We start from the raw sequence: 15080 nt of genomic DNA, 5'->3' as shown, positions 1-15080 counted from the left end.
TGATAAAATGTACATTAAAAAAAGTTGGATTATTCCTGTGATGCTTTGTCTCATTTCAAGTGTACTAAAATATCTGCCAGTGGAACCAGTACTTTTGTAAATCAATATTAAGAAGCAGAAGTCACTTTTTTGGTTTAGATAAATGAACAAGAGTTGGCTTACAGTGGCCTAAACAGGTGTGGTGTGAATGCAGAATGTAACAAACAAGAGGAAAAGACGCTTTGTGTTTCTTTCATCTTTATATCAGAATGAGCTGAACCACAGATGAACAGCAAGTTATCAGAACTGAAAAATGTATGTAAAAAAATTCTAAGAATAGACTGAAGCCGATACATCCAATCAGAACCAGCTGACAAACAGAACATCACTTCATAGAAAATGTGGATGAAAAATATGTACATTAAGCTTCAGCAAACTCCAGTCAAATGTCAAACAGAACAAAATAAGAATTGATCTTCTATAATGTTTTGCTATTATTAAGAGCCCCTGAGGATAATAAATTACATCTCAAAAAAGAAATTAAGCCTAACAAAAGCACCTCATGATTGGGAAAACATTTAATACAATACAGGGATGAAAAAGGATGATATAATAAATTAAACCTGTTTTCAGTGCATAAATACATGAGATCACAAACATTTCAATAAATGTTCAGGAATCACTTTGAATCATCATTCACCATGTAATATAAAAAATGTACATGAGAAATAAAAAAACGGTAACATTGACCACCCTGAACACAACATTCTATTCGGTCTGGATTTTCAATCAAAAGAGCAACATAAATATACAGATATAAAAACAAATACTAGAGACAGAACTTAATATAGACAAATTCTAGGCAGAGTGCAGCTCCACCAGACTAGCAACAGCAGCGGTTAGCAACATCTGGTGGTACTGCACTCTGCTGAGCTAACAGCAGCTGTAAACGGAATTAGACACACCATTCTGAAGACGGAGGACAGGACAGTTTCAAGGCATCAGATGCAGCTGTGATGCAAAGTCAAATGTCTTAGAAGACATTTTTAGTATTTACAGCATTTTCACAACTCACAGTAACATTGTTCATTGTAGTATAAAATGAAAAACACTTAATACTCTTCATTTAATCATCTCCCAGAGAAAAACTCTCAAGTTCATAGTAACCTTTCTTAACAGCATTGTCCATGATTGTCTCTGCTGTTCTTCTTTGGTTAAGATCCAGTAAAGCTCTCAGCAGGTCGTTTAGACTGGCTTCTTTCCCCTTCTTCTCCACCCAGTAAGCCAGCAGATAATGGATCCGGTCTTCATGAGAATGATGATCTTTGCTTCTGATCTTGTTATCTTCTATGCTGAGCTTACGGAAGAACCTGTTGTGAAAGTCCACGTTCAGCTCTTCAAAGAATTCAAAGCACGCCGTGAGAGATTCGACACCTGGAAACAAAGGAGGCGATGCTTCAAACACCTGGCAGTCAGTGTCTAATTACAAAGCTTTGAAAAAGCATTCATATCAGTTTGCCTCTTTTTGTTGTGTGTTAACCACAAATGTCTATTAAAGGGGTACTATATGAGAGGAAAACATTGCATTATATTGCAGAAAGAAAATCCCTGTTTTGCTTTGTTTCCAAATGCTTCTGGTCATAATGCAGCCAAAGTGCCTGGTGATGCATTTTCAGCACATTCCAAGGATAATACTATAAGCACTTTGCTATCATTTAGTTAGTGTCTGAACAACATCCAATTGCCATTTTACAGTATTAAGCTGTATTTGACAGTGATAATGAACCAGAAAGGTTTTAACAAAAGCTAGTACATTTTCATTTGAAAGATTATTTATTGCATCGGAGTAAAGGAAGCTGCATACATGCAATATCCTGTTTTCTGAGATTCGTTTTCATCTTCCACTTGAAACAATAATTTGTGTTGTTCTAACTTCAAAATATCCCAATGAGCTACATTGCATTTTTGATTGCAACATAATATGTGGCAAGTTATAGGGGTGTGAATATGACATGAACAGATTTTTTTTTTACCATTCTTAGGAATGAGGGTGGGGAATGGCACGTCTTCCTAAAACACACAGAAACACAGGTTAATGTACCAAACTGATTTTTTAAAAGCATAGGTGTGTATTTATGTGAGAGTCCAGATTTGATATTCTACCATTAATAAGTAACAGTGTCCTGTGAGGTCTGCTTGAAAAAAAGAACAAGTCAGACTCTGAGGTTAATAACAGAGTGCCGCAGCCCAAGCCAGCTGGAGGCCAGGGTGAAGCTGACATGAGCTCAGGCTGTGAGCTACAGTAGTGGAATGAGGGGATCTAGATAACTGACTTTAGCTGGAACAGATTTATGAAAAATACTCACTACAGTAAACAGCACAGATTAAGGCTGCAAAATGTTATTAATTTATTACTATCTTAATATGACTGAAGGCCATACTGATGAAGAAAAAAAACTGCCTAGACTGCAGAGCTCTGTCCACACAGAAGTGTATTCTTGTAAATGATTCAGACAAAATATGTGTTTCAACAGGATGCAGCATCACAGGAAATGGTGTAGTAGGTATGCCAAGCCAATTGGTGGCACTCCAACACTGCCACAGAACAACAAAGAAAGGTATGTTTGTTTTTGTGAGTGAGGCGCATGTTGGCTAGAGAGAGAGATGAAGCGTCAACATCGTCTAAAAAGAAGAAAAGAAAAAAAGACAGTTCGCATCGCAAAATGTTTTTTTTTTTTTTTATCCATCCGCTTCATAAATGATCGTTGCATGACGCAGTGGCTAGAGCGGGCATCCCGTATACCTTGATGCAGTTGTTCTGTGTTTCTGTTCTCGGTTCTTTTGCTGCATATCTTTGCCCCCTTCCTGTCAGATTACTGCTGAATAAAGACCACTAATGACAAAAAATCTTTTAAAAGAAAAAAAGATCGTTTCTGGTGTCCAAGGATGTCGAGTCCATCTGGATGGACAGCTTAAACGACAAAAATCTTTTGCAGACACTTAGTATGGATTTGTCCTAATAGGTTGATTTAGTTAGTTAAACCATTATTTCATCAAGTAAAACATTAAGAATGCTAAATAAGAAAGGAGAAGAAGGGAGAGGGGTAAGGGAGGTCAATAACATTGGCCAACAAATAGTGCGACTTATTTCCTCCAGTTGCTCCGTGCAGCAAAATTTCTGTTTCTACTGAAAAAGGTCAACCACTATTTATGTTGAATAATTTTGTTTGTGTGTACTTCATTATACAAGGTGTTAAATTCCTAAAAGATGAATACTATTTGATGCATATATGTTAGGTAAAAGTGGAAAAAAGCTGCAGGTTTTAAGAAGCAGACAGTTGAGGTTTGTTTTGTAGGAAAGCGGAAGCAGAGCTGAGAAACCCAACATGAGAGCGAGAAGGCTGGGTGAAGAAGAGGTGAAGAGGAGCGGTTAATCTCACCCTAATGTTGGGGTCTTCCCAGGGGAGCATTTCAGCGGGGTCAGTTAGGTTGTGCTGAGAGCTGCTGGCAGAGCTGGGATTGCTTTCACACAGATTTATTGTCTCCTCCTTTCCTTGAGGTTTATATATGTTTACATATGTGCTTGGATTGGTGCTGTGAGTCTTGCTCACTGAAATATAACCCTGGAGATATTGAAAGGGAAGCATATTCAAATATGCACTTGACATTTGTCAGTTTCAGGAAATATTATTTTGTCAATATTTTGAGACCAAATCAAAGCAACTCACCGGTTTGAAACTGTTGGAATCTGAGGAGAGAGAACAGATATTAGTGTAAGTAAACGAACTTGTTGTAATGATGGAATCTGAACAGGAAAAATGTTCTGAGAAAAACCAGCAGCCATCTTTCAAACGAAGATCAGCTGATGACCAAAATATGTTTGGTCTGTTGGATTACTGTTCATCTATGTTGCATAAGCAGAAAGTATAAAGTGTGCGAGTTGCCATGGCACCGACATTGTTAGCATGAAAACACCATCACTCATCCATTGTAGTCCAGTATAACCAGCTTAATGTCAGTGAGGCTTGTGACACAAGGAAACCAAACAGATTCTCAGAGTAACAACACATTTCTACTGTATCAGTTTGTTTACATGAGGGCATGTCTGATTGAAAACGTAAGTGATTAGTTATCTGTAACTGCTTGACCTTGATGAGGCTTATTGGCCTCATCAAGTTAAAGACACAGACGGTTTTTGACTTTGGTAGCAGGACGGTCATGCTGGGTAACTTGGTGTGACTCATCCAAACTCTCAGATACCACAGATGCTTCCTATAGTGATTAAGGAAGCCTTAAAAGGCACACACCCAGTCTAGAAGGCATAAACAGAACTGTTTTCACTTGGGGTGTTACATTCCAAGGAAGCGTTATGCCTAATAATTTATGAAAAAGAAATTGTCTGTGCTGCTCTGATAATAAAACACACACTGTGGGATTAAAAGACAAACAGGTTCTGTGGCAGGTTTGAAGTCGGCAATGACTCAGTCAGGTGTGGCCAGCATTTCACACTTCTTACTAAATGTAAAGGTGAACTGTTCATACCTCAATCATACTACTATCAATATTATTTATATAATACCAATATTATTAGCCAGAGTCCTCTTCACTTGTCTGGGCAGCAAAGGGATAATAAACATGGCGTCTTTGAGCCAGGTTGTATCCAAACATTACACTCGTAACTTATTGTTTTGAATTAAATGACAAGTGCAACATTTGGGAACTCATTCATTGCATAACACTGAGACAAGGCAGTGCCAGGATGCTGCTGATGGCAGACATTTTCTAGAGACGGAATGCCTCAGGAGACTCAGGAGATTGTATGATACGTAGAATATACTCGTTTTATGTAGCCAACTATATAAAATGTACTTCATCCTTTTTAAGTCCCATTTCATTGTGTAAATAATGTAGACATTAATGAGGCCTATTGTTGTTCAGTTCCAGTTCAAACATAGTGGTTGGGACCCATAGTCCCATACATGCAACAAGGATGCTGTCATAAAAAATATGATTGCCATAGTTAAAATTGCATTTTACTGTGAGGTGTCGTTTGTAAGGTTACACTGTAAAAAATGAACAGTAATATTTTGGTTTATTTAGCCTGCCATGGAGGAAAAAGGGGTTCATTTTTCAAAGTCATATTTTTACCATGTTGTTCACACATTTATAAATGTCATACTTCCAAAATAGATATTTAACTCACAAACTAAATATTTAATTTCAAAGTATACGTTTATTTTCCAAGTTAAACATTTAATTACCAAACAAAATATTTAGCTTGGACCCAACTTTCTCTGACCTTGCTTACTAAATATTTAGGTTGCTAGTAGAATATTCAGCTAATATACAGATTAGCTTGGCAATAAGCACAGGTGGATTGTCAAAATATAAGCTAGGTTTTGCTGACCTCTATGTATAATGGTAAAAATATGACTGAAAAATGAAAACCCATTTTTTTCTGTCAGGTGAAGTAAATAAAATTATGGAAAATATTTTTACAAAGTAAATTTACAAATGGCTTCCCATACTTCACACATGTATATCTGCTCCATATGTATAGTTTCTGAAGAACTTTAGTGGATGGCGGCGTGACAGGAGTGGAGGGACTCATGGAGAAACCTGGTTCTGCTCCACAGAAAGGTCAGACTGCTGCAGTCATTAACCTGGAGCTATGATAAACCAGCTATACAAGCTGCACTGTGGTCAACAACTGACTTACAGTCTATGACAAAATAGAACAGTTGTTTTACTATTATTATTTACATATGTGAATATTATAGCTTCCAAGGTTTGAATACATAAAAGACTAATTTAATAAACCTACCTGCTGTTCTCCATTTCTTCTTCCAGAAGATGAAGATAAATATGACCAAACCAAGAAAAAGTACCACAAAAAACAGAGTCAGTCCTGCAGTCAGAGCAGTGTCTGGTAGGAGGAAAACACAACATTAGCAACATTTTTGTGAGGAGAAATTAAACATCTTGGTGTGAATCAATCTCCCTACAGCAGGGGTCCCCAAACTTTTTCCTGTGAGGGCCACATAACTTTTCCCTTCTTTGGTGGGGGGCCGGAGTCAGTTTGTAACAGAAAAAGTGAGACGATTACAGGAGTGCCTAAATGGAAAAATGTATTGTTTTCCAGAAAGCACAATCAAATAACATACTCTGAGTTCTGAAAAAATCCAGGAAATAACAATATTTATTAAATAAATACCGTATTTTCCGGTCTATAAGCCGCAACCCCAAAGTTTTTTTTTTTTTTTTTTAAACAGTAAACATGCACATATAAGCCGCACCGGGCTATAAGTCGCAGATATCTCTGCCGCTCTAGATTTTACACAACGATGCAGCAGCACGCAGCAGAGGGGGGCGGACACCCAAAATTTGAGTCATAACAGGTCAATTGAATATCACATTTATTACGGTTGAAAAAGAGAAGTTGCCAAGTTCAGATTTAACTGAACTGATTACGGTAGTTTCCGAACGGTAACTGTAACAGTAAAAGTGCTGATCCTTCGTGTCTGATACTAGCATGTGCTAAATGAAAATGGGCGCTTCCTTCTTCTTCTTCAGATTTCAACGGCAGCTTGCATCCATTATTGTTGCACTACTGACATCTACTGGATCCTAATATCTATACCTCAAATTCTCATAATGATCCCAGTATTATTTAAAAAAAAACAGAAAATATTTTTCCCCTCAATGCTATTTAACTGAGCATCAACATTCTCAAATTTCAATTCCCTATTAAAACCTAATTCCTAATTTTTAATGGGTGCTTTCTTCTTTTATTTTCAATTTTGACTTCCAATGATTCACTTCCTGCTAAAGAGCCCCCTGGTGGTTGAAGAAAAATCCACATATAAGCCACATGGTTCAAAGCTTAGGAAAAAAGTAGCGGCTTATAGTCCGGAAAATACGGTATATGAAAAAAAAAAATCTAATCTATCTCTGGTATTGTTCAGGGGGCCGCACCAAATGTGGAGGCGGGCCGAATCCGGCCCGCGGGCCGTAGTTTGGGGACCACTGCCCTACAGTGTCAGACTATTAATAGGTGAGAAACCAGGTGGAGAGGCTGTGTTTGCTACGCTGATCTGTGGGAAGGTTTTGAACAGAAAACTACCTGCATCTGGGCTGGATTTGCCCTGCCGTTTCTTGCACTCAGTGTTGCTGGTAGATGTGCAGTTCTTCACCACCTCCTCATCGCTGTTACATCTAGTTTGGAGGCAGAGGAACAGGTTAGTGAATGGCAAAGACCCTAGCAACAGCATCACTGAGTGTTTCTGAGTAAAAGCTGGATGAATGAGATCACTTGTCTCCTCACCTGGAACACTTTTTGCATATTTCACATGCTTCGTCTGGATGGCAGTACCTCCCCGGCTTGCACTGACACAACGTATCCTGGGTGTGAGAGCACCTCCTGACTATTTCCTGATCTGAGAGCAGCATTAAACAGGCCTTGTTAAGTTAGAGCTGATGCTCAGAGTGCGGCATTGATTTTCCTCTACAGGCCTTTTAATCAATAGCACCAAACTGTCAGGAAGAATTACCTGGAGGGCACTGGGTGCACTTGATGCATTGTTTCAGTCCGTTGGCGTGCTCCGTGAACGTCCCATAGTCACACTCCTCACATGTTCCCTTCTTGCCCGTTTCAGTGCAGGGGGTTTGAACATACTGACCTGAAAGACATAAGTAACGTCCATATTAATTTCTACTATGGTGAAGCGTTCAGCTCTGCTCAAGCGTTCAGCCTCTGTTACTTACCGGCTTCACATTTCACGCAGCAGATGCCGTTGTGCAGGTATTCCATGTCTTCTTTGCATGAAACAGACCGACCCGTCTTCACACCATGCCGTGCGTAGGCTACCACCAACTGGAGAACAGCTAAGGAAGCCCACAAAACCTTGGAAAACACAACATGTTCAATAGGTTTATTCTTGTTTCAAATTTTAAGCCATGTTACAGTCGCACTGACTCATCTTTGGACACACAGAATAAGCCAAATAAGGCTCTAGAAAATCCCACAAGTTGAACCTTGTCCCCTGATTAACCAGGCTTAGCCCAGAATCCTTTCCCCTGCCACACCCGTCTTCCTGCCACTGTTTACTTTGAGATCAGACAATTCCAAGGAGAAAAGGAGGAGTGTGGGGACTTGAAGTTCATCCTCTCTGATATGCCTCAGACAAAAATATGCAACCCTGGTCTCACGCACTCATGCACGCACACACACAAACACGGCAGAGACAAATTCAAAACCATACCATAATCTTTAGAGAAACACACAGGACATTCTAGAGTTTAAATATGGAGAACATTAAACTGGTTATCTTCCACTTTCCCTACAGTCACACTGCTGATAAAAAAATATATATGGATAAAGTTACTAAAGGACACATGTAGGCTGAATGAAACAGTTTTCTGAACAGGGAAAAAAAAAGGCCTTTTGAAATGAGTTGTATAGATATGGAAATTATAGTTGAGGTAAATATATATTTACCTCAGGTTTTTATTCAGGCCTTATTCCACTGATTGTGGAACAACAACTTTAACTGAACCAGCTAGCCTGATTAAATCAGCTAGCCTTTCTGCATAGTCATATTATTTTAAAACCACTGGCCACGATTCGATCTGATGGGGTGAGGAGGGAAAAAGACTTTAAACGGCTTAAAATTAACAGAACTGAGTAATATAAATATCCATCTACTTATCAAATTAATTCTGTCCAAGTAATGATTTTCAGTGACACCGCTTGCCTGAAATCATTAATGTGGAAATTAGGGAGTTTTGCCATTTATTCAAGCAAAAAAACAAACAAAAAACAACAACAAAAAAAAAAAACAGGTTAATGAAAGACAACCTGCGGTAAGTCAGTTTATAAAGTTGTATCCTTCACATAAGACACTTCCTGATCCAGCTCGATGATGCAACACTAGCTCACACCAGGCAACTGGCCAGCCACAGCCCAGTAGGTGAGGGAGAGAGCTTCCTTCAGCTACGCCAACACAACACAACACATCACAGCCAACCACGCTAAGAAACACTTAGTTGCCATGGCATCGCAACTCTCAACCAGTTTTGACCAAATAAAGCAAAGTCGTGCCTTTGTACACACCCTGAACGTCATTACGTCAGGTACTAAATCCCTGGAAGTGCGCGCGCCGTCCTACCTGTAAAAAAGCACGTGCTGCGAGGAGCTCTGACTTCAGCCAGAAGGAAAGAACACACAGCTGAGCTGTAAACCCAGATGTTTTAAACTACGATTTAATTAGACAGCAACAAATAGGAAAACTGTTTGAGCTTTTTTACGTCTTCACATGAATAATGAGCTTTTCACTTATAAAGCCAATACCAAATTTAATGTTTCCCTTCCATCCCAAAACAACATCAGAAAAAGAAATAAAATAACAGTCAATGTGCAGCTCCCCGTTTTCTCTGAGCGAAGGTATGAATGAGGAGCCTACTTGTTAAATGTCACACCTGCGTAAAGACGGAGAGGACAAGCCCTGGCATATACACGCGAGAGGGCTCCGTTAAAACTTTATTACCCATAAAAAGACATTTCTAATGTCTGAACTCTGAACACGGACTAGTTTCACGTCGGCACTGTGACTTAAAAGCGTTGTTAATAAGCTTTAACACAACCGTCACTGTTTAAATCCATTACGGCTCTAATTAAAAACGCTCAAGTGTTGAAAAACCAACTTTAATGACCGGCGACAGAAAGAAACTAAAAATCTACCTCAAACCAAAGGTAGCGAAAGTATAGGGTTGTGTCACTAAAATGGAAAATACAAACTTACCTTAGTGCTCATGTTTTTTTTTTTTTCCAAAGTTGTAACAACTCACTTAAAGACACTTCTAGACACTTCCAACTTCTAACGCCGTCTACTGCTATGGCTCTGTCTCAGGTGATAGTTGTAGGTGACGTCATTGTAGGGCGGGGCCTAGCAGCCCAGAAACATCCACCCGGCCTGTTTTCCACACACCGTGAGTTACTTTACATGAAGAACCACGATGTTTTCAGCAAAGAAGTGATAGACAGCCACAAACCTACAATTTATGTTGAAGTGAAACTTATTGCCAGCATTGTTTTTATAAAGTTTTTTTTTTTTTTTTTGGGGGGGGGGGAAGGGGGGGTTGTTCGTAATTATTTATTTGTAAAAAAAAATTATTTCAGTCTTTAAAAAGACACAAATTTGCACTAATCATATATATTTTGTCTGTTTGATTATGCATTAAATGAGATGTTCTGATTAGTCAAAGAGTACTTCATTACAATTTTTACCAAATACTTTTTTATTCCTACAAGATATAAACTCTGGACAGGTCACCAGAGAGTTTCTGGTCTGACCAGTGTGCTATTTTGAGTGAAATGTCCAAAGCTTCAAACTGCTATCAGATACACTTGCCCTCAGGTGGCAGCCAATGAGAAAGTGTCACGTCACCGTGATATATTGCCACAAAGGCTCATTCACAGAGTAAGACCATTTTTAATCAATACGCCCCACTGCTCCATACAGACATGGAAGATCTCAATGTATTATGCAGGAGGGAAGATGCATATCAATAGTCATCTGGGCATGAGATCCTCTCAGGTGATTCGACAGACAGGGAATGTGTTCAGGGGTCACCTAGGTCCATCTTGCAGATGCTTTTGGGTGTAGCAGATGTTGTGTATACTAAATTTTAAGATATCAGTAAAAACGTTCAGCCATGATGGTGCTGGCATCCTGGATGGTTTCTGTCGAAAGGTTTTTATGACTCTGCCATTTTCCAGACATTTTAAGAACCTTTATCCAGAATGATCTGGGATTGCCTTACTAAGATAACCAATTCCTGAACATATCTATTCAAAAAGATGGTGAACACGCTCTACTCCTAGCCCTACCTTACATATTTTCTCAATAGACTGAAAATCAATAACCTTTTTCTGTGATTGAAAGTTGAATCTGAGTCTTTGTTCATTACATACGTGACATTTTTTGTTGTGCCTCAGAAAATTGGAAAGTTGACTTTTTAGCAGGAGCTCTTGCAGCTCGAGGAAAGAAAATGTACACTTCAAAAACTCAAAATCTTACAGAGTATTTTTAATCCAGTTTCTAGTTCAAATGTCTTACTACAATTGAAGACAAAAGTATCTTACCAGTATGTTTTCATGAAGAAATGGGATCTTGTGTCAAGTCAATAATTTCTTGCAACTGATTAAAAACTTACAAGTTATAATATAGTTATAATTTATGACATGGCATTTTTCCGATGGTATAAGTGAAATTATCTCAGTGGATCTAATACTTTAGTGCAAACTTTATTGACATTTTAGTTTTTACAGAAGCTACTTAACACTATTGCCATGACGATACAATACGACATCATCAGGAAATAAAATAAATGCTAGCAACGTAGATACATTAAATACATTTATGTAGTGTAAAAAACAGTTTAGGGCCCATCACTGACCTCTGACCCCACAGGTCACCCTTAGTAAATCAGAAATCACATCATCTATTTGAACATATTGCTGTCTTTGATCCAGGTACAGTTTTTATCCAGGAATACGCTGCTCCTCTCCCATCACAGTTTATTCAACAGCAATTCATGATCCAGTCATATTTTAAAGATTACTGAGATTACTATGCCATTAAGCAAACACCCTGCAATGATGAAAGGGCTTTATAAGCGTCTGATCGATTGAGTCACAACGTCTGAATTAACTGCAGACATATTTGCAGATTCATTGTAAGGCAACGTCTCAAACTCATTGCTTCCTTGTGTGACATCATTAAAACTATGAGAAAGAAAGAAAACAAGGTTTGCTTCATTCAAGATTGCAACATCTAGATGTAATCTTGAGAAATTACATCTAGAGAGTTTTACAGAACTAGGATTTGAATTTTTTAAACTTAATGTGTTTCCATTAAGCAAGTTTATTTGTGAAATGTCAAATTGTGCACTTATATGGTCAATGAAAACAGAGCTACTGAGAAACATATGGAAGGATTCCCACAACGTCAACGTTTTGAGAAACGTGTACTTGAGAAAGTTCAACAACAAATCGCTGAAAAATGTTCCCTGCTCATCATTCATGAAGAATCGATTGTTACAGAGTGATAAAAAAAGACGCCACTTGTCCTTTACAGTTTTATTTGTCAGTAGAGTTTAACAGAGGTTGTATTTGCAAGTTTGCCTTTATCTATTAAGCGGTTGTCTGCAGAGCATGGATATGCAGAGTGTCAGGAAGTAATGGGCTGTGGTGACAAGAACATGTTGGTGAGGGCTGAAATAAAACCGTTCCTGTCTGCCAATCATGGCAACCTCAGCTCTGGCCGAAATGGTCGGACAGTTCTGAGTGGTTGAGGTCATGCTGCGGGCTCAAAGATTGCTCTCATAGCTGAGGAACTCTTGGGTTCATGGGCTACTGGGCACATGTAATGGACAGTATGCAGTCCTCCTGCATGCCTGCGTTTCACTCACTGCCGTCCTCTTCTACGTCTTACAGCCTAGTTTCATTCGCCCAATCACTCAGAGTTTGCTGCTGCTGTGAATTTCTGCTCTGTTTACCCCTGCAACTCTCTCTGAACGTGTGCTTTTGATGATAAGGCCAGCGAAGGGGCTGAAACCAAACCTCCGAGCTACTTTTTCCAAGATAAGACATGAATTTTTGAATTTACATTGCCGATTCCGTCCGTTGGATCCGCGGCGAGATCGGCGCCGACGATATGGAGAAAATATGTTTTTCTGAGGAACTGAAAGGACAGTTTTCTTCAGGGACACATTAATTCACTCTAACTCATCTACGAGTTATCAAAGAAAAATTATATACATATAGGTAGATACATACATACAGAGGCGTGCACAGGTCTGGGGTCAGGAGCTCATTTGGAAAAATGGCACCTTGTGCCTCAGTGGTTTGAAATGTATTTCAGGCACAGCTTTGAACATCATGTATATCAAATAAATAACCATATCTGACATCTGATATTTAATAATGTCAAGTCAGGGAACAAAAATCAACTCGAAACAAGGATGGATTTTAAATGTAATTTAAGAAATTCTTAGCAAAAATAAAGCAATAAAATTACTTTAGATTGATGAAAATAAAATCTCTATCAGTCTTTCAGCTGAACTCCCAGCTGAATTTGAAACTGACATTATTCTCCTTTTTTTTCTGTTTTACACACTAAGCACCTTGTGTTTGTCTTGAATACATCGGTCTGCAGTTTTATTCTAAAAGTAGGCTGCCTCAGGGGAAGATCTATAGAGAAGGGGCGAGGATGTGGCTACTGTCCCCCAGAATTTGCTGTCCTTAAAATCAACCTTCTTCTTTGTCCAGAAGCTTCTTATAGCCTTTGAATTAAATATTAATTCACACAAAAAATAGAATGATATGAATAGTCTTATGTCCCTGAAAAACTTACTTGTTTCCCGCTTTGCTACTGGACCTGAGGAACACCAGCATGTTCCTTTTCAAGACGGTGAAAGTTATCAAGTGATAAGACCGTGAAACTGTAACCGTTGACTACGATAAGTCTAAAGTCTAGGAGAAGTCTCCTTCTGTTTCAGGCCCTGAACCTTTTGAAGGAAAACATGTCAGTAAGTTTGGCACATTTTTCTGTACTTTTTTCTTTTTTTTTTTTACTTCAGTGGTCTTTATTTGATAGGAAAGTGGGCTGTGAGAGGGAGCAAAGGTCAATGGGTAGGCACTTGAACCGGTGACAGCCTCATTGAAGACTGAGGCCTAAAGGAAGAAGCACATAAAAGAAGAAATGAAGGAAAGAAAGAAAGAGAAAAGAAGGAAATAAAGGAAGGAATGAAAGGAGGACGGGTGGATGGACAGATGGACGGATTTCCAATCAGAAACAAATGTCTTGGTTGAATAAAAAAAAACAATTTCCAAAAAATTATTCATACTTATTCAAAAGTATGAATAATCTTGGCTCTTTTCTGCCCACGTGTATCCTTCATTTCTTTTGATCCCTCAACTGTCTGGATGTTTTTATTTTACAACCCAACTGCTTGTTTCACAACACTCAATGTTGGGTTAGCTGAAATCACGACCGTTTCCTCTAATGTTTTTGAAGCATGTTAAACAAATCTACAACTGAAGCTGCTAATTAAACCGGCTCTGTGCCTGCGACCGAACGCTCTCCATGAGCAGCGCTTCACTGGAGGCACCGCGTCAAAAGGGACTTTTGAAGGAAAGTATCAAAGTTGGTGCAGCGTGGATGCAGCTGTTTATGACTCTTTTTCTTTAAGAAACCCTGTCATGAATAATTTGTGGACTTGTTTTGTTCCTATGGAGCATACTAAGTGAGACTTGGAAGTGTTCCTTAGGACAAAAACTATGTTTTGTCTCACACACACTACTAAAGACACACACACACAAAATTCTAAAATTGCACATCCACTATTAAAATATCACACAGCCGTGTGTGAAAACATGATTTAATATTACAATTATTTAAAATATTGAATATGATGTAAAATTTTAAAAGAGGATAGTGTGTCTCATGTAATAGCATGAATTATTATTTACATCTGTTTGACGGAAGTGTTTGGTTTGGAAATTGACGGTCCCTAAGTGAACCTCTGAGTGCCTGAGGGGGAGCGATAGAGAACGGCTGGCCGAAATTAGCGTTCATAAATGGGATTAACCTTGAGCTAAACGCCGCTTGCTCCGCGGAGCGCGAATATCCAATATCCAACTTGAAAACAACTTCACTGCGGTAGATAATAAAAACACCGCAATAACGTTTGTTTTGGTCTGCGAGAGACGTAAACGTCATACGCAGTGACGTTGGTTCCAAAGCTGCGCCTCTTCTGTGACATCTCTCACACAGAAAAATATAAATCTCTTCCTCATTCATTCATTGTCATTCTTTCAGCCCATTGTTAGGTTGAATGTGTGTGTGTGTGTGTGTGTGTGTGTGTGTGTGTGTGTGTGTGTGTGTGTGTGTGTGTGTGTACTATCATTCAGAATAGTATGTCTGCATGCTTTGTGTGCGTTTGATATTTTAGTAGTATATATCCGCAATTTTAGTATTTTGTGCGTGTGTATGAGTCTTTAATAGTGTGTGAGACAAAACAGTTTTTGTCCTAAACAG

At 38.8% G+C, this 15080-nt stretch overlaps 1 protein-coding gene across 2 annotated transcripts; it reads right to left on the bottom strand.

Annotated features, from left to right (window-relative positions):
- Positions 1–220: 220 nt before the first annotated feature.
- LOC103469561 (tumor necrosis factor receptor superfamily member 6-like) lies at positions 221–9906 on the bottom strand. Of its 2 annotated transcripts, XM_008417311.2 has the most exons (10): positions 9780–9906; positions 7744–7882; positions 7530–7658; positions 7304–7415; positions 7103–7194; positions 5804–5905; positions 3708–3727; positions 3420–3602; positions 2013–2049; positions 221–1413 (listed from the first exon to the last, which is right to left on the bottom strand). In XM_008417311.2, the coding sequence occupies exons 1-10, from the start codon at positions 9789–9791 to the stop codon at positions 1106–1108; spliced, it is 1134 nt and encodes a 377-aa protein (XP_008415533.1). In that variant the 5' UTR covers positions 9792–9906; the 3' UTR covers positions 221–1105. The 2 variants fall into 2 exon arrangements, with proteins under 2 accessions (XP_008415533.1, XP_008415534.1); XM_008417312.2 differs by lacking the exon at positions 3420–3602.
- Between the last annotated feature and the right edge of the window lie 5174 nt (positions 9907–15080).

The sequence above is a fragment of the Poecilia reticulata genome, chromosome 9, assembly GCF_904066995.2.
Source record: "Poecilia reticulata chromosome 9, P_reticulata-male-v2, whole genome shotgun sequence".
Classification (NCBI taxonomy): domain Eukaryota; kingdom Metazoa; phylum Chordata; class Actinopteri; order Cyprinodontiformes; family Poeciliidae; genus Poecilia; species Poecilia reticulata.
This window is presented reverse-complemented; position numbering and strand designations above follow the sequence as displayed.